Raw genomic sequence first — 19,567 nt, forward strand, 5'->3', positions numbered from 1 at the left:
GTCCCTTACCACCACTGAGAATGTCTACATGGAGCACTGTGGCAGGAAAGCAGCATCCATCATCAGGGCCCCCACCACAGAGGACATGCTCTCTTTTTGCTGCTTCCATCAGGAAGGATGTACAGGAGCCTCAGGGCTCACACCAGGTATAGGAACAATTATTATCCATCAACCATCTTTCTCTTGAACCAAAGGGCATAACTTCACTCAACTTCACTTCCCTATTATTGAACTATTCCCACAATCTATGGACTCACTTCCAAGGACTGTTCATTTTATGTTCTTGATAGTTATTGCCTACTAATTTATTATTATTATTATTTCTTTCTTTTTGTACTTGCGCAGTTTTGTTGTCTTTTCCGCACTGGCTGAATGTCCAAGTTGGTGTGACCTTTCATTGATTCTGCTACGGTTATTATTCTATGGATTTATTAAATATGCCCACAAGACAATGAATCTGAAGGTTGTATATGGTGACAGACAGTATGTGTACTTTGATAATAAATTTACTTTGAAACTCTGAAGTAATAGAGAGCTAGCATTTTTAATCTCTGTTCATACAACAAATATACCAACCTAGACACCAGTCTGCCGAATCTGCTCTGCACTCCCCTGTCACAAATAAGTCTAGAGGCCAAAGTGATACACAAAATTTCATCTGTAGTTTTACAAAGGCCCTATGTGATTATGGCAAGACATCTGTCACTCAATTACTCCTGCAATAAATCCAACATCTAATTTGCATCCCTCATTCATGTTGTTTTATCCAGTGAGCAAGCATCAATCTACCTGATTATTTCAAATGCTGATTCAGTTGCTATATTTTTGTGGCAATAACTACTTTTATTCCATTGAAAGGTTGTTTATTATAGGCCTACATGTTGACATTGAACAATCAAGCAATGTCAGACCAGAGCTTCACCTAAAATTCCACTTAGGTATAGTCAGGAAGGACTACACTTTCAGCACAAGGCTTATAATTTAAATAACAAAAGTTTCAAATGTTTCAATTCAGAGCTCAGCAATTCTCTGCAATTTCTGGCAGCTCTGAAGCCTTTATTTAATTATTCGGATGTTCAGGATTGGGAATCCATGTATGAAAGGACAATTACAACCCTGTCAGTTCAAGATATTTAGTCAGAATTAAAATTGCATATCAAACAAATCACCATAAATAGCTGTATTCAGTTGGAACATTATTAATGACAGAGTTTGGGATTGCAATTAAAGGGAATTTTGGCACCTAAATAAACAACTAACTATTTTTGCTTGAAAAGCTGTCAACATTCTCCAAACTGTAGCTAAAAATAGCACAATGTTTGCTCTGTACTTTAATTTTGAAGTATTTTCAGTTGAAGAGAGTTTTTATCTAAAGGGGACAGTATTCCTATTTACTTTAACAATCTTGTCTCATATTTGTAATGATTATAGAATGATGTATTGGACAGACTACGGTAAACAACCCAAGATAGAGCAGTCAGCCATGGATGGGACTTTGCGAAGAATTCTCATACATAAGGACTTGCAATGGCCTACAGGTAGTGTAAATCATAGAGTGCAATCCATAGTGAAACAGCATTATTTTATACGTGGTGACATAACTTTTAATGTGGTTGTGAATCAAAATGGTCAGGTTCCATTCGGCTGGTGGAATCAGCAAATGCCAGATAAATTGTTATGAACTTAATGGGTCTGCAGTTGCATCATAACAGGAAAAGGTGAATCACTATCAGGTTTATTATATTCACAACATATGTTGTGAAATTTGTTGTTTTGAAGCAGCAGTACAGTAAAATACAAAGAATGCTATAAGTTACAATAAGAAATATTGAAAAGTAAATAAATATTGCAAAATAGTCAGCAACATGCAAAAAAATACTGCAGGAACTCAGCAGGTCAGGCAGCATCTCTGAAAATAAATAAACAATGTTTTGGGCAACACCTTTCTTCAAGACGGAAAAGGAAGGGGAAGACACCAGAATAAAAAGGTGAGGGGAGGGAAAGGAGAATCGCAAAAGCCAGACGGTGATAGCAAAAGCCAGGTGGGTAGGAAAAGTAAAGGGCCGGAGAAGAAGGAATCTGATAGGAGAGGAGAGTGGACCATCAGAGAAAAGGAAGGAGGAGAACCAGAGGGCAGGTGAGAAGAGGTAAGAGGCCAGAGAGGGGAAGCGAAAAAGAGGAGATGGGAGGGACTTCTTTTTTAACTGGAAGGAGAAATTGATATTCATGCCATCAGTTTGGCATGTACAATACAGAAATGGGAAGATGGAAGTGAAGTTGTACCTAAAGAAAATGAATTTGCATCTTCATGCTCCTGTATTTCTTCCCTGATGGTTGTAATGAGAAGAGGACATGTTCCAAATCGTGAGAGTTCTTAATGATGGATGACGCCTTCTTGAGGCGCTGCATTTTGAAGATGGCCTCAATGGTGGTGAGGCAAGGGCCTGTGATGGAGCTGGTTGAGACCTCAACAATCTGCAGCTTTTTCTGTTTGCTTTCGACCATAAGACCATAAGATGTAGGAACAGAATTAAGCCATTTGACCCATCGAGTCTGCGCTGCCATTTCATCATCACCTTGTGGTGTGCTTTGAACTGTCAATGTTATACACCTACCAAAGTTTAAGGACTAAAAAAAAATCGTAACAACTAATTTGGGTAGAGTTGCTCAACATTTATCAAAAACCAAGTAACACACCTGAATTAATTATTCCTAACAATGCTACCAAGAATAAGATCATAAGATATAGGAGCAGAATTAGGCCCATTAAGTCTGTTCCACCATTTCATTGTGGTTGATCCATTTCCTTCTCAGTGCTAATCTCCTGCCTTCCCCCTGTATTCCTTCATGCCCTGACCAATCTAAAATCTATCAACTTCTGCCTTAAATATACCTAAGGACTGGGCCTCCACAGCTGCCTGTGGCAATGAACTCCACAGATTCATCACTCTCTGGCTAAAGAAATTCCTCCTCATCTCCATTCTAAAAGGATGCCCTCTATTCTGAGGATGTGTCCTCTAGTCATAGGCTCTCCCACCATAGGAAACATCTGCTCCACATCCACTCTATCAAGGCCTTTCACCACTCGATAGGTTTCAATTAGATCACCCCTCATTCTTCTGAATTCTAGTGAATACAAGCACTCTTTGTATGACAAACCATTTAATTCTGGAAGAATTTCGGTGAACCTTCTTTGAATCTTCTCCAGTTTCTGCACATCCTTTCCGTAATAAGGGCCCCTAACCCACTCACAATGCTTGAAATGAGGCCTCACCAGTGCTTTATAAAGCCTCAACATTACATCCTTGCATTTATATTCTAGTCCTCTTGAAATGAATGATAACATCGTATTTTCCTTCCTCACCACAGACTCATCCTGCTAATTAGGGAATCCTGCACAGGGACTCCCAAGACTCTTTTCTCCTCAGTTTTTTGTATTTTCTCTCCATTTAGAAAATAGTCAACCCTTTCATTTCTTCCACCAAATTGCATGGCCATACAATTCCCAACAACATGTTCCATTTGCCACTTATTTGGCCAGATTCCCTATAAGCCTAAGTTCTTCTGTCAGCTTTCTACTTCCTGAAAACTACCTTCTCCTCCATCTACCTTTGTATCGTCTGCAAACTTTACAACAAAGCCATCAATTCTGTCATCCAAATCATTGACATATCATGTAAAAGTAATTGGTCTCAACAAATACCCTTATAGAACACCACTAGTCACTGGTAGCCAACCAGAAAAGGCTCCCTTTATTCCCACTCTTTGCCTCATGCCAATCAGCCACTGCTCTATCCATGCTAGAATCTTTCCTGTAATACCATAGATTCGTAACTTGTAAAGCAGCCTCATTTGTGGCACCTTGTCAAAGGCATTCTGAAAATCTAAATATACAACATCAATCGATTCTCCTCTATCTATCCTAGTATTATTTGCTCAAAGAGCTCCAACAGATTCATCAGGCAAAATTCTCCCTTGAGGAAACCATACTCTTTTATCAAGCACCTCCAAGTACCCCGGAACTACATCTTTAACGATCGACTCCAACATCTTCCAAACCTCTGAGGTCAGACTAACTGGCCTATAATTTCCTTTCATCTGCCAATCTCCCTTTTGAAGAGTGAGTGACATTTGCAATTTTCTGGTCCTCTGGAACCATTCCAGAATCTACTGATTCTTGAAAGATCATTGCTAATGTCTCGACAATCTCTTCAGCCACTTATTTCAGAACTCTGGAGTGTACACTATCTGGTCTAGGTGACTTATCTACCTTCAGGCCTTTAGGTTTTTTAAGAACCTTGGTTCTAGTAATGGTAACCACACCTGGAACTTCCACTAAATTGTAACTGTCTTCCACAGTGAAGACTGATGCAAAATATTTATTCAGTTCACTTGCTATTTTGTTGCCCCCATTACTACCTCTCCAGTCTTGTTTTCCAGTGGTCTGATATCCACTCTTGCCTCTCTTTTACATTTTATGTATCTAAAGAAAATTTTGGTATCCTCTTTAATATTTTCATATTCCATCTTTACATTCTTAATGACTTTTTAGTTGTCTTCTGTTGGTTTTTAAAAGCTTCCCAATCTTCTAACTTCCCACTAATTTTTGCTCTATTATATGCCCTCTCTTTGGCTTTTATGTTGGCTTTGACTTCACTTGCTCACCACAGTTGTGTCATCCTGCCTTTAGAATACTTTTTCCTCTTTGAGATATAAATTCTGTACCTTCTGAATTGCTTCCAAAAATTCCAGCCATTGCTTCTCTGCCATCATCCCTGCCAGTGTACTTTCCTAGTCAGTTCTGGACAGCTCCTCTCTCATGCCTCTGGAATTCTCTTCACTCCATTGTAATATTGATACATCTGACTTTACCTTCTCCTTCTCAAATTTCAAGGTGAACTTGATCATATTATGATCATTTCCCCTAAGGGTTCTTCTACCTTAAGCACTCTAATCAATTGATTTCATCACACAACACCCAATCCAGAATTGCTGATCTCCCAGTAGGTTCAACCATGAGCTACTCTTAAAAAGCCATCTCGTACGCATTTTATGCACTCCCTGTCTTGGGAGCTAGCACCAACCATATTTTCCCAATCTACCCGCATATTGAAATCCCACATGACTATTGTAGCATTGCCCTTTTGCCATTAATTTTCTGTCTCCGATTGTAATTTGTAGACCACATTCTTACTACTGTACACAGCTCCCATCAGTGCTTTTTATTACCCTTTCATTCCTTAGCTCTATCCACAATGCTTCAAACACCTTCCAACTCTATGTCACCTCTTACTAATGATTTGATTTAATGCCAATCTGTAACTGAGCTACAAGTTCATCTACCTTATTCCATATACTGCACATATTTGAATATAACACCTTCAGTCCTGTATTCATCCTTTTTGATCTTGTTCACCTTTAACATTGCAACTCATCCTGTTGACTGCAATTTTGCCCTATCATCTGCATCTCCTTGCACATTGCCTTTGTTTGTAAGCCAACTACCTGATCCTCAGCAATATCGTTCTGGTTCCCATTCCCCTGCAAAATTAGTTTAAACCCTACCAGACAACTCTAGCCAACTTGCCTGTAAGGATATATGACTCCCTCAGGTTCAGGTGTAACTGTCCCTTTTGTATAAATCATACTTACCCCAGAAGAGATCCCAATGATCTATAAATCTAAACCCCTGCCCCCTGCTCCAGTTCCTAAGCCAATCATTCACGTGCCAAATCATCTTATTCCTGTCCTCACTGGTGTGTAGATATTGGAGACTCTATACCAGGCACTGAGGCAAGCAATCAGAATGCTCTCCACGCTACACTGGTAGAAAGTAGCTGTAGTCTGTGGTGACATCCACATCTCCTCAAAGAGCTGAAAGATCAAGTGGAAAAGGAGAAGTTTATTATAGCAAGAGATATGCTACACTGCAGTTATGTTGGGAATCAGATCTTAAAGGTCATATAGCTTTTTTTTTAACCAATGTGAATGTCAATTGTACAGCTCTCAGGAGATCAGACACAAAGGCTTTTCCAGACTCAAAATGCATTAATAACTGCTATGGAAATGTACAAAGTCTGTTTCCCTCAATATCACAGCTAAGAAGACTCTTAAACCAATCTGGCTATGGCCATCATTCAAATTTTACCATCTGTCTCTGTGGACAGGTTGAAGAATCTGACAAGAGCACATAGCTTAAAAGAAAAGCTTGTAAAGTATGTACTCACTGGTTTCTTGAGTTCTAAATTGAGATATGAGGAATTCAAGATCTTGATTATTCAAGGATTTTACAGATAGTTTCTGAAACATGGAGAACGTGGGGGCCTAAAGTCTGCTTCACTGTCAGTCTGCTTTCAAATGTCACATGACCTGAGAATATGCTCCTCCCACCATCCTCCCCACAGAAGGAGAATACTGGTGGTGCAATATGGTAGGCTGCCAGTGTATGTGTGCTCAGTCTGAAGACGTATACATGTGATGTATGCAGGTAAACAAGCAACTTGCCAATGCTAATTCAAGGCCAAGAGACACAGGAAATTGCAGATGCTGGAAACTGGAGCAACAAACAATCTCCTGGAAGAAATCAATGAGTTAAGCAACATCTGTGGAAGGAAAGGAGCTATCAAAGTTTTGGGTTGAAAATCCTGCATCAGAATTGTCATTGTCTGTGATGAGGCCATTGTTCAAGGCCCCTTGACAGACTGACTCTGAGAACTTCAAAAAAACACTAATAATTCCAAAGACTTATAGTAACAATCACTGTAGGTCTGAGTCCATAGGACACTCAGAGCTGCTGTGCAGGTTGACTCTGTGGTTAAGAAGGCATACAGTGCATTGGCCTTCATCAATCGTGGGATTGAATTTCAGGGCCATGAGGTAATATTGCAGCTCTATAGGACCCTGGTCAGATCCCACTTGGGTACTGTGCTCAGTTCTGGTCGCCTCACTACAGGAAGGATGGGAAAACCATAGAAAGGGTGCAGAGGAGATTTACAAGGATGTTGCCTGGATTGGGAAGCATACCTTCTGTGAATAGGTTGAGTGAACTCATCCTTTTCTCCTTGGAGCGACAGAGGATGACAGGTGACCTGATAGAGATGTACAAGATGAATAGAGGCATTGATCGTGTCAGAGACTTTTTCCCAGGGCTGAAATGGCTAGCACGAGAGGGCACAGTTTTAAGGTGCTTAGAAATAGGTACAGAGGAGATGCAGGGGCAAGATTTTTTACACAGAGAGTGGTGAGTGCGTGGATTGGGCTGCTGGCGACAGTGGTGGAAACGGATATGATGGGGTCTTTTAAGAGACTCCTGGATAGGTACGTGGAGCTTAGAAAAATAGAGGGCTATGGGTAACCTTTGGTAATTTTTCAAGTAAGGACATGTTCGGCACAACTTTGTGGGCCGAAGGGTCTGTATTGTGCTGTAGGTTTTCTATGTTTCTATGTCAACAATCATGATACTGAGATACATCCTAGGAATCGCTGGGCCACACCATCAGTGACATAACCTGGGGGTCATCAGGTGACTCGAGTCTTTCAACATTAGAAACCATTACCCAGGTGACCCGGCCAGGGCTGATCAGGAGCTGGCTTGACTTCCAGCGGCATTGGTCCACAAATCACACCTCTTCATCCATAGCCATCTAGAGGCTCACTCAGTAGCCTCAATGATGGCTCTTTTCTTTGCAACCTCTACAATCTCTACAACCAACCTCTATAGGCTCACAGCATGCCTTCCACCCTTGTCTCTAGCATTGCTCTAACAGCTCCTGGTGTCTCCTTTCTTATATTCCAATGCTTCCTCAATCCAGTCTTCCCAAAGAACTGTAATTTCTACCATGACCACCTGCTTTGCATTTCTGACAGAATGATCATGTCAGGCCTCATGGATGATGATGCAATTTAGTCACAACTTTTTAGCCTCCAAATAATTTGAGGACATTCAAGACACCCTCAGTTACCTTGATGGGCAGATTTTCTAATTTACGGGCTGTAAAATAGCATTTGATGATTTCCTCATCAGTGAAGTTAGTAGCAAATATGTGTAGTGAAAGGAACAAAGCCAGTGACATGAGTTACAGGGCAATAGAGGCATGGTGCAGTTAAAACAGAAAGCAACAAATACTGGACTGAGAGTGTTGTATTTGAATGCACGCAGCATAAGGAATAAAATGGACAATCTTGAAATTCAGCTACAGATTGGCAAATATGACGTTGTGCCCATCTCTGAAACTTGGCTAAAGGATGGCTGCCATTAGGAGCTGATCATCTAAGGATATACAGTATTTCGGAAAGATAAGTTAGTAAGCAGAGGGGGTGGTGTGGCTCTGTGTATAAGAAATAATATTAAATCATTGGAAAGAGATAACATAGGATTGGAAGGTGTAGGGTCTCTGTGGGTTGAGTTAAGAAATGGCAAGAGTAGAAGGACCCTAATGGCAGTTGTATACAGGCCTCCAAACAGCAGCCAGGATGTGGATTACAAGTTTCAGCAGGAGATAGAAAAGGTGTGTCAGAAAGGCAATGTCATGATAATCGTTCGGGGTTTTTACATGAAAGTGGATTGGGGAAACCAGGTCAGTACTGGACCTTAAGAGAGAGAATTTGTAGAATGTCTAAGGAATGGCTTTTTAGAACAGCTTGTTGTTGAACCCACAAGGGGATCGGCTGTGCTGGATTGAGTGTTGGGCAATAATCCGGAGGTGATAAGAGAGTTTAAGGTTAAGGAACCCTTAGGGAACACTGATCATAATATGATCGAAAACACGAGGAATTCTGCAGATGCTGGAAATTCAAGCAACACACATCAAAGTTGCTGGTGAACGCAGCAGACCAGGCAGCGTCTCTAGGAATAGGTACAGCGAGTTCACTTTGAAATTTGAGAGGGGAAAATTAAAATCCAATCCAATGCAAAATTAAAATCCAATCCAATGTGTCGGTATTTCAGTGGAACAAAGGAAATTACATTGGTATGAGAGGGGAACTGGCCGAAGTTGACTGGAAAGGGACATTTGCAGGAAAGACAGCAGAGCAGTAATGGCTGAAGTTTCTGCGAAAAATGCGGGAAGTGTAAAACAGATATATTCCAAATGAGAAGAAATTTTCAAAGGGAAAAAGGACATTACTGTGGCTGACAAGTGAAGTAAGAGCCAAAGTAAAAGCAAAAGAGAGGGCATACAAGGAAACCAGAGCTAGTGGGAAGATAGAAGATTTGGGAGGTTTTAAAAACTTACAGAAGGAAACTAAGAAAGTTATTCGGAAGGAAACAAATTATGAGAGGAAGCTGTAGATTAATATCAAAGAACAATCTAAAAGCTTCTTTAAGTACATAAAGGGTAAAACGGAGTCGAGGGTAGATATAGGATCAATACAAAATGACGCTGGAAATATTGTAGTGAGAGATGCAGAGATGGCAGAGGAACTGAATGTGTATTTTGCATCAGTCTTCACAGTGGAAGACATCTGCAGTATACAGTATACAGTATACCAGACATTCAAGAGCGTCAGGGAAGTGAAGTTTGTGCAGTGAAAACTACAACTGAGAAGGTGCTCAGGAAGCTTAATGGTCTGAGGGTGGATAAATCTCCTGGACCTGATGGAATACACCCTTGGGTGCTGAAGGAAATAGCTGGAGAGATGATTGCGGAGGCATTGACGATAATCTTTTAAGAATCGATAGATTCTGGCATTGTACCGGATGACTGAAAAATTACAAATGTTACTGTGCTATTTAAGAAGGGTGGGAGGCAGCAGAAAGGAAACTATAGACCTGTTAGCCTGACATCAGTGGTTAAGAAGTTATTGGATTGTTAGGGATGAGATTACAGGGTACCTAGAGGCACATGACAAGATAGGCCAAAGCCAGCATGGTTTCCTGAAAGGAAAATCCTGCCTGACAAACTTCCTGCAATTCTTTGAGGAAATTACAAGCAGGGTAGACAAAGGAGATGCAGTAGATGTGGTGTACTTGGATTTTCAGAAGGCCTTTGACAAGATGCCGCATGAGGCTACTTAGCAAGATAAGCTTGCTAAGTTACAGGGAAGTTACTAGTGTGGGTGGAGTATTGGCTGGCTGGAAGAAAACAGAGAGTGGGAATAAAGTGATCCTATTCTGGTTGGTATTATTGGATTTTTGGCTAAATTTGCGGATGATGCAAAGATAGGTGGAGGAGCAGGTAATGTTGAGGAAACAGAGAGCCTGCAGAGAGACCTAGCTAGTTTAGGGGAATAGGCAAAGAAGTGGCAAATGAAATACAATGTTGGAAAGTGTATAGTCATACACTTTGGTGGAAGAAATAAACAGGCAGACTATGATTTAGATGGGGAGAGAATTCAAAATGCCGAGATGCAAAGGGACTTGGGAGTCCTTGTGCAAGATACCCTAAGGATTAACATCCAGGTTGAGTCAGTTGTGAAGAAGGTGAATGCAATGTTGGCATTCATTTCTAGAGGTATAGAATATAAGAGCAGGGATGTGATGCTGAGGTTCTATAAGGCACTCGTGAGACCTCACTTGGAGTATTCTGTGCAGTTTTGGGCTCCTTATTTCAGTAAGGATATATTGACATTGGAGCGAGTTCAGAGAAGCTTCACAAGAATGATTCCAGGAATGAAAGGGTTACCATATGAGGAACGTCTGGCACCTCTTGGGCTGTATTCACTGCAGTTCAGGAGAATTAGAGGGGATCTCATAGAAACATTCCGAATGTTAAAAGGCCTGAACAGATTAGATATGACTAAGTTATTTCCCATGGTAGGGAATTCTAGGACAAGAAGGCTTGACTTCAAGATTGAAGGACATCCTTTTAGAACTGGGATGCAGAGAAATTACTTTAGTCAGAGGGTGGTAAATGTGCGGAATTTGTTGCAACGAGTGGCTGTGGAGGTCAAATTATTGGGTGTATTTAAGGCAGAGATAGATAGGTTCTTGAGTAACCAGGGCATCAAAGGGTATGGGTTGAAAGCAGGGGAGTGGGGATGACCGGAAGAATTGGATCAGCCCATGATTGAATATTGGGGCAGACTCGATGGGTCGAATGTCTTACTTCCGCTTCTATATCTTATGGTCTTATCATGCAGGAATTTTTTGCGAGGTATTGATTTCACTACTGGCCATTATGACATATTCTGTAAGTGTACTTTTCACAATGACAATCAATGTTCATGATTTAGGAAAGAATACAGGGACATTGTGCCTATAGAAAGTATTCACACACCTTGGAAATTTTCATGTTTTATTGTTTTACAAAATTGAATCACAGTGAATTTACTTTGGCTTTTTTTGACACTGATCTACAAAAAAAAATGTCAAAGTGGAAACAGATCTCTACTAAGTGATCTAAATTAATTGGAAATATAAACCACAAAAGCATAGATTACTTAAGTATTCACCCCCTTTAATATGACACACCAAATCATCACTGGTGCAGCCAACTGCTTTTAGAAGTCACATAATTACTTAAATGGAGATCACCGTGTGCAATCAAGGTGTTTCAATTGATTGTAGTAAAAATACACCTGTATCTGTAAGGTCCAACTGCTGGTGAGTCAGTATCCTGGTAAAAACTGCACTATGAAGACTAAAGAACACTCCAAGCAACTCTGCAAAAGAGTTATTGAAAAGCACAATTCAGGAGATGGATACAAGAAAATTTCAAAGTCACTGAATATCCCCTGGAGTACAGTTAAGTCAATTATCAAGAAATAGAAAGAATATGGTACAGCTGTGAATCTGCCTAGATCAGGCCGTCCTCAGAAACTGAATGACATTGCAAAAAGGGGACTAAGAAGGGAGGCCACCAAGAGACTTATGCCAGCTGGAGGAGTTACAAGCTTCAGTGACTGAGATGGGAGAATCTGCACATACAACAATTGTTGCCTGGGTACTTTACCAGTTGCAGCTTCATGGGAGAGTTGCAAAGAGAAAGCCACTGTTGAGAAAAATCTCACATGTAGTCTTCAGCTGGAGTTTGCCAGAAGGCATGCCAGAGACTCTGAAGTCAACTGGAATTAGGTTCTATGGTCTGATGAAACCAAAATTGAGCTTTTTAGCCATCAGAATAAACACTATGTTTGGCATAAGCCAAATACCACACATCATCAGAAACATTCCATCGCTACCATGAAGCATGGTGGGGCTGCATCATGCTGTGGGGATATTTCAGCAGGCCCCAGAAGGCATGTGGAGGTAGAGGGTAAAATGAATGCAGCAAAGTACAGGGAAATCCTGGAGGAAACCCTGATGTAGTCTGCCAGAGAACTGTGACTTGGAAGAAAATTTGTCTTCCAACAAGACAGTTACCCCATGTATGAAGCCAAAGCTACACAGGAATTGTTTAAAAACAACAAAGTTAACTTCCTGGAATGACCAAGTCAGAGTCCACACCTTAATCCAATTGAGAGTTTATGGCTGGACTCGAAAAGGGCAGTTCACTCACGATTCCCATGCCATCCGACAGGGCTTGAACAGTTTTGTAAAGAACAATGGGGAAAAGTTGCTAAACTGAGAGACCTATTCACATAGTCTTAGCTGTAATTACGATCAGAGGTGTATTTACTATTTATTGACTTGAAGGGCACGAATACTTATGAAATCAATTATTTTATGTATTATATTTTTAATTAATTTGGATCACTTTGTAGAGATCTGTTTTCACTTTGATATGGAAGAGTTTTTCTGTTGATCAGTGTTAAAAAGCCAAAATAAATCCATTGTAATTCCATGTTGTAAAACAATAAAACATGAAAATTTCCAATGGGGATGAATACTTTTAACAGGCACTGTATTTCTCAATTCATCTGAATAGTAAGAGTGCAGCTGTTCATTGGGGGTTTAGCATTTTGTTTATTGGCAGAGGTTTTTACTTGTTTCTCATTTTTGCAGTCATAATTTAAATGTTAATAATAGTGGATGCAATGATAACTGCACTACTTGAAAACTAAAGGATGAAAAGAGGCTATTTCAAGAAAATTGTCTCCTTCAACATTGAGGGTTGTCAGTTGATGTGAAGGCAGCTAGTTAGGAATGTCTAATGTAGGAATTCCCAACCTTTTTTATGCCATAGACCCATACTATTAACTGAGGGGTCCATAACCCCAGATCGGGAACTCATGTTCAAATGAAATTTACCTTCACAGTCTCCACTTTAGATACTGTAGGTGAATATAACACACCATCTGCCCTACAGACAACCTCTTCCGTGACGACACCACCAGTCATGGTGGTCAAATTTACCCCACTTCTATGCTTCAACACCTCAAGCTATTTCCAAGATACCTCTTGGGATATTCAACACACAGAGACATTGTTTACTAAAGGGGAATCAGAGGAATATATAGCTTTCTCTCTTGAAAAATAGCAGCATAATGAATAGAATCTTCACATTGCAAGATTCTGCAAGATCAAGGACATTATTCATAGGTTATTAAACCTATCGGTGTCCAAGCACATAAATTACAGAATTTCAGGAGCGAAATGTGCCTGGAAGTTGGTGTGCTGCATGTTTGACATGCTGACCTGTACTATAGGTTCAGAGGTTCATAGGATTATAGAAAATGGAGCAACCCCTTTCGCCCATCTCAGCCATTCTGACCATGATCACACTCTAAACTAATCTGACTTGTCTATATTTGGCCCTTATCTGTTTCTTTCCTATGTAAGTACCTCTCCAAATGCTTTTCAAAAATTTTAATTCTTTCTCTCTCTGAAACCTTCTCTGGCAACTCGTTCCATTTACCCACGATCCTCCATTTGAAAAACTTGTCCTTTGGATCTCTTGTAAAAATCTTTCCCCTCTAACCTTAAATCTATGCCCTCTAATTTTAGAATATACTATAAAATGGCTCTGACCATCTACCCCTATCTGTGGCCTTCATAGTTTTATAAATCTCTATAAGGTCAACCCTCAACCTTCTTCACTCCAGGGTATATCACCCCAGCCCATCCAATCTCTCCTTATAATCTTTCCATATAAATAGCTCTAAATCTGGGATTTCCATAGGAATATGAAGTTCCAAACTTGCCAACAGTTCTCTTCAGGTGATTACTTGACTTCACATGGAATCCATCAGTGATGTGTGAAATTATTGGAGTGCTTAACTGTTTATACTGGGATTCTACCTATTAATTATATGTTAGTTAGACTTAGGCATAGTGAATCCATTTAGTTTAAAAGGCCGTGAGGCTAAATGACTGATTTTAAGCAAAGGTCTGAAGGGATATGAGTTATGTATTTTCATTGGATGGTGGGGATACATGGTCTCTCCACATTTCTATGTTATCAAACGCCACCCCTTCTTATTGATAATATTCCACTAAAATAAAAATACTGATCAAGCCAACACTCTCAATCTTGCCTGAATTACTGCCCACTTACCATGCCAACCAGAAGGGATTTCTTCTCTTCAAGGGTCCTGAAGCAGGAAGTATTAGAGGCTGAATCATTGAATGCATCAAAACAAGATAGATGTATTCTTGGATTCTAGGGAGTCCAGGGTTATAGTGAACAAGCAAGAGAATGGAGCAGAAACCAATATCAGATCAGTCTTGATCAAGAGCAGTCTTGATTTACTGAAAGGCAGAGTAGATTCTAAGGAACATATAGCCTTCTCCTGCACTTTCATTTTATGTGATTATATTTCTTCATATCATTCATCTACAGTGATAGTTTTTTTTAACTGATTTGATTCAAGGAGGTGGTTGCCACTTAGAAACTTGCAGTCAATTTAACCACGGCTGATATGACAAACTCATTCACTGAATGTTTAAGTACACATGGCCTGCATCAAGTTCCGTCCTTTTAAAAAAATATTAAAAGCCTCTGGAGGCTTTCATCAAGGCCAAGAGGTATTGAAAATTCTTCACTGAATCTTTGAAGTATCTGGCTCCGCATCAGTCATGGCCAGTGTCACTTAACCTATTTAAATGAGGTAGTTCTGCTATATAGCATTCACATTATTTTCTGCCAATGCCAAGTTAAACCTCACTGCCTTAGGGCCTTGAAGTCTGATATAAGATGTGAATGTATAATGATAATTCTCCCTAAATCCAAATCTTCTGGAGAATCATTCATAGTCCTTTAAAAGAGAAGGCTTTTTAAAAGTCAATATTAAATATTTTTAATCATATATTTAAGTTTTCAGCTAAATAGTAATCAGAATCAGGTTTAATATCACTGGCATATGTTGTGAAATTTGTTGTCCTGGATAAATCCTCAGAAATGTTGACACCCAGGATCTTGAAACTGCTCATTCATTAGTAATGGGGTTTGTTTCTGTTATTTCAGAAAAGGAAGATATTTTATAAATACAGATAGAATATAAATCAAAGCATATCTAATCATAAAAAAACTAAGGAAATGTATTTACATACAGACATTGTGAACATTCCAAGCACAGTAATAATCGTTTTCTTTTATTAGGACTATCACTCGATCATTTCAACCAGCGCTTATATTGGGCAGATGCCAAGCTTTCAATTGTGGGCAGTGTTCGCTTTGATGGGAGTGATCCTGTAGTCGTTGCCAACACAAAACAAGGTAACACTTTTTTTCAACTTTCATAGTCTGTTCGTGTTTTCAACCAAATACAATATTGCAGATACTGAGTTTGTCTTTATTAAGGGACTAAGAATACAACCTACTTTATTGTTTAAGGTCTCCAATCTCCATTCAGCATTGATATTTTTGAAGATTACATTTATGGGGTGACACATACCAATAGTCGGGTGTTTAAAGTTCACAAATTTGGAAGAGGTCATCTTGAATATTTGGTATCAGGTCTCAGTGATGCTTCAGCCACAATTGTATTCCATCAGTACAAGCAACAAGACTGTAAGTGCCATTATTAGCCGAATGAAACCGAGTATGAATTGGATGTATCAGAATCATGTGAAATATGAACTCTGTCATATCTCTTATTTCTGTGTCCTGCGCAGTACCAAATCCTTGCAGCAAAAAGAAATGTGAGTGGCTTTGTCTATTAAATCCCACTGGTGTAACATGCTTATGTCCAGATGGAAAGAATATGATTAATGGAACATGTATTGATGTAGATTCTCCCACTGCACTCCCTTATGGTGAGTACTTCTGTATTTCCTGGTATTGAATACTCAAGTCAAAAACTACTAATTACTTTCAAAATGAAGCTGAATAATGTTTTGAAATTCTGGTTTTTAAAAAATATCATTTAATATTTAATTAAAAAAGAGAAACTGCACTAACATTTTCTGCACTTATTTTTAAAATTGTAGGATTGTTAATTTATACAAAGTTTATTGAGAACTGCAAATTTGTTTCATTGTAATTTGAAAACAATTTTCTTTGTTTCTATTTTAGTTAAATGCTTATTGAGGGAAGAAAACATAACTCTCCAATACTGAACAAATGTTTACTTTGATCGCAGTTTTCTTCAGCGTTTTACTCTCCCGTTTTGATCCTGCTGCTGGCTAGATGGATATTAAATTTCCCTCTGTACTGTTCCAAAAATTTACTTCAAAGGGATAATAAAGATGGAAATTGCTGGAAATACTCCACATGTGAGGTAGCACCTGTGGAATAAATAAAGTTAACATTTTTAGTCAGTGATGAAGGGCATTGACTGAAAGTTTTAATTTTGATTATTTGCTGGTTCACAAACAAGGGCAAACTGCTGAATGGGGAAGAATAAAGGCCACATTCACCCAAAGAGTTCAAGGATCAACTCTTATATCATGTAAAATGTCCATGCTTTTATAAGAGTGTCACTCAGACCTATCAGCTGCTGCAGCCTCAATTGAATCTGATGGGCAGAGCAAGAAACCACCAATAATAGCTGTCAGGGGCGAGTATGTGGCTTTCCAAAGGTGCTTCTTCTTCATCAGTCCCGCCAAATTGTATATAACTTGCCTCTGCTTTGGTTCTATGGGTTTTGAAGTAAAAGGTGAGACCAGTATGGGAAATGGGGCAAGAATTGTCATGGAATCTTACGCCATGGAAACAGGCCTTTCAATGTCTCAGAGTCCACACCAACTATCATCCGTTTTCACTAGTCCTACACTAATCTCATTTTATCCTTTCCACATTCCCATCAATAATCTCCACCTCCCCAGATTCTACCACTCACATGCATGGAGGCATTTACAGTGGTTAATAAACCTGTAAATCCACACGTCTTTGGGATGTGGGAGGAAACCAGAACATCTGGAGAAAACCCAGATGTTTGCAGGGAGGTAGTGCAAATTCATCTCCCTGCAATATCAGGACTGAACCAAGATAGCCTGAGCAACACAGCGACAGCTCTGCCATCTTGCCATGTTGAAGGGGTGGATGGGTTGATAGCTTATGAGCTAGCATGTTCCTTCCATAATTTACACTGGGCTTCTGCTTGCTGCTGGTGTATGAACAATTACCTCTTTGAACCATTCTGAATGCTCCTCCATTTTATTTCCCAATGATCAGTGTTTCATTTTTTTAAAGAGGCTTTGAGAGCATCATTGCATCTTTTCCTTTGGACACCCAGAAATCCTTTTGCATGACAGAACTATGTACAAGAGTGTCTATTTTGAAAGTCTGCTTTTGCATGTGATAATGAGGTGGCCTGCTCAACATCTTCAATTCAGTGCTGAGGATCTTGATCCAAAAGAGAATATCCCTATTGGTTCACTTATCTTTCCAGTAGATTTAGAAGATCTTGTGTTGTATTTTCAGTGCCTTGCGGAGCCTGCTACAGGTGGTTCAGGGTCACAATCTGCTATTGTGGATACTGAGTTATTTACCTGTTTGAGACTCTGTAGCAAGCTGAAAGCTGATCCAGCACATGGAAGCTGAAGTAATTTTCATCACTGCCATCTGCCTTGCTTGAGAGGTGGTCTATCAGGTATTAGAAGTTGCCGAAATCTCATCATTAATATTTATTGATGAAGGGTTGTGTTCTACATAGGGATAGGTTGGTAGAGTATATTTGCCTTGCAGAGAACCATTTTGTGTGTACCATTTTGAAACTACATGTCAATTTTACCCAAAAGCAGATTGAAGAAGGTCTTCCTCTGCTCAATAACTAGGTAGTGTGTGTCAATAGCAAGGTATATATGGTATCCAGTTCATTGTGCAGGAATCAAATATATCAGCTTTATCTGAGTCACTATGTCAAATTAATAGCTACAAGGACAATTCACTAAAGGTGTGGCTCACCAATCAACTGTGGAAATCTACTTGCATATGGATAGAATATGGTAGAACGCAAAATTGGCTTGGTGAAACAATGCTCTCACAGTATGGGACACTCAGGATGAAAACCACAGTAGTCAACAGAATGATATTCAGGGAGACCCTCCTGAAATTGCATGTTTTTAATAAGACCCCACATAACACCGAGGAGTAGAAGTAGATCATTCAGCCTATTGAGTCTGCTCCACCATTCCATCATGGTTGATTTATTAAACCTTCTCCCCATAATCTTTGACAATCTGATTAATCAAGGAACTATCAACGTCCACCTTAATTATACCCAATAACTTTGTCTGCACAGCCGGCTGTGGCAAAGAATTCCACAGATTCACCACCCTCTGGTCCGAGACTCCCCCACTATAGGAAATATCCTTTCCACATCCACTCTATACAGACATTTAAATATATGATAAGTTTCAATAAGAGCCCCTCGTCATTCTTCTAAACTCCAGTGAATACAGGCCCAGAGCCATCAAACACTCCTCATATCTTAACCCTTTCAATCCTGGGATCATTCTCGTGAACTTTCTTTCTTAAATAAAGGGCCCAAAACTGCTCACAATACTCCAAGTGCAATCTGACCAATGCCTTATAAAGCCTCAACATTACATCCTTGCTTTTGTATTCTTGTCCTCTCAAAATGAATGTTAACATTGCATTTGCCTTCCTTACCACCGAATGAACCTGCAAGTTAACCTTTAGGTAATCCTGCACAAGGACCTCCAATTTTGAATTTTCTTCCTATTTTCAAAATAGTCCACATCTTTATTGCTTCTACTAAAATGCAGGATCATGCACTTCCCTACATTATATTCCATCTCCCACATCTTTGCTCATTCTCTCAATATGTCGAAGCCCTTCTGCAGACACCCTGTTTCCTTGACATTACCTGCCCTTCCACCTACATTTATATCATCTACAAACCTGGCCACAAAGCAATCAACTCCTTCATCCAAGTCATTGACACACAGCCTTTAAAGACGATTAGTATATTCTCAAATGCCAAAAGAATACAAATCAACCAATTTGCATGCATGACATGCGCATATATTTTCCACATGGAAATAATTACTTAGAGGTATCAGAATTGGTTCCTCGTACAATTCTATCTTAATCACTGTTTACAAGCACACTTGAATTTCTAGGCTATTAAGCTAAAAGTAGGAAATTTGAATATTTGTCAAACTGCCATAAAGATAAAAGCAAATAAATTTGTTACACCAGGAATCAGCACTTTGTTTCAAGAACCAATGGCAACTATTAATTTCTCCTAAAGCCATTTGCAGATAGAATAATTTATGTACACATCTCTCTCACAAGAAGAACTGGTGAATGAGTAGATCAACAAGATATATGAAGCAAGC

General features: G+C 39.5%; 1 protein-coding gene across 3 annotated transcripts in view; it reads left to right on the forward strand.

The window, feature by feature from the left end:
- Positions 1-19,567, forward strand: part of LOC134346855 (low-density lipoprotein receptor-related protein 1-like) — a 2,119,020-nt gene that overhangs the window by 2,042,149 nt on the left and 57,304 nt on the right. For all 3 annotated transcript variants that reach the window (XM_063048628.1, XM_063048629.1, XM_063048630.1), the window contains 4 exons: positions 1,432-1,538; positions 15,420-15,536; positions 15,654-15,830; positions 15,935-16,075. In XM_063048628.1, the coding sequence (XP_062904698.1) occupies positions 1,432-1,538; positions 15,420-15,536; positions 15,654-15,830; positions 15,935-16,075 (542 nt within the window). The remainder of the gene's footprint in view (positions 1-1,431; positions 1,539-15,419; positions 15,537-15,653; positions 15,831-15,934; positions 16,076-19,567) is intronic.

This window comes from Mobula hypostoma, chromosome 5, assembly GCF_963921235.1.
Source record: "Mobula hypostoma chromosome 5, sMobHyp1.1, whole genome shotgun sequence".
Classification (NCBI taxonomy): Eukaryota; Metazoa; Chordata; class Chondrichthyes; order Myliobatiformes; family Myliobatidae; genus Mobula; species Mobula hypostoma.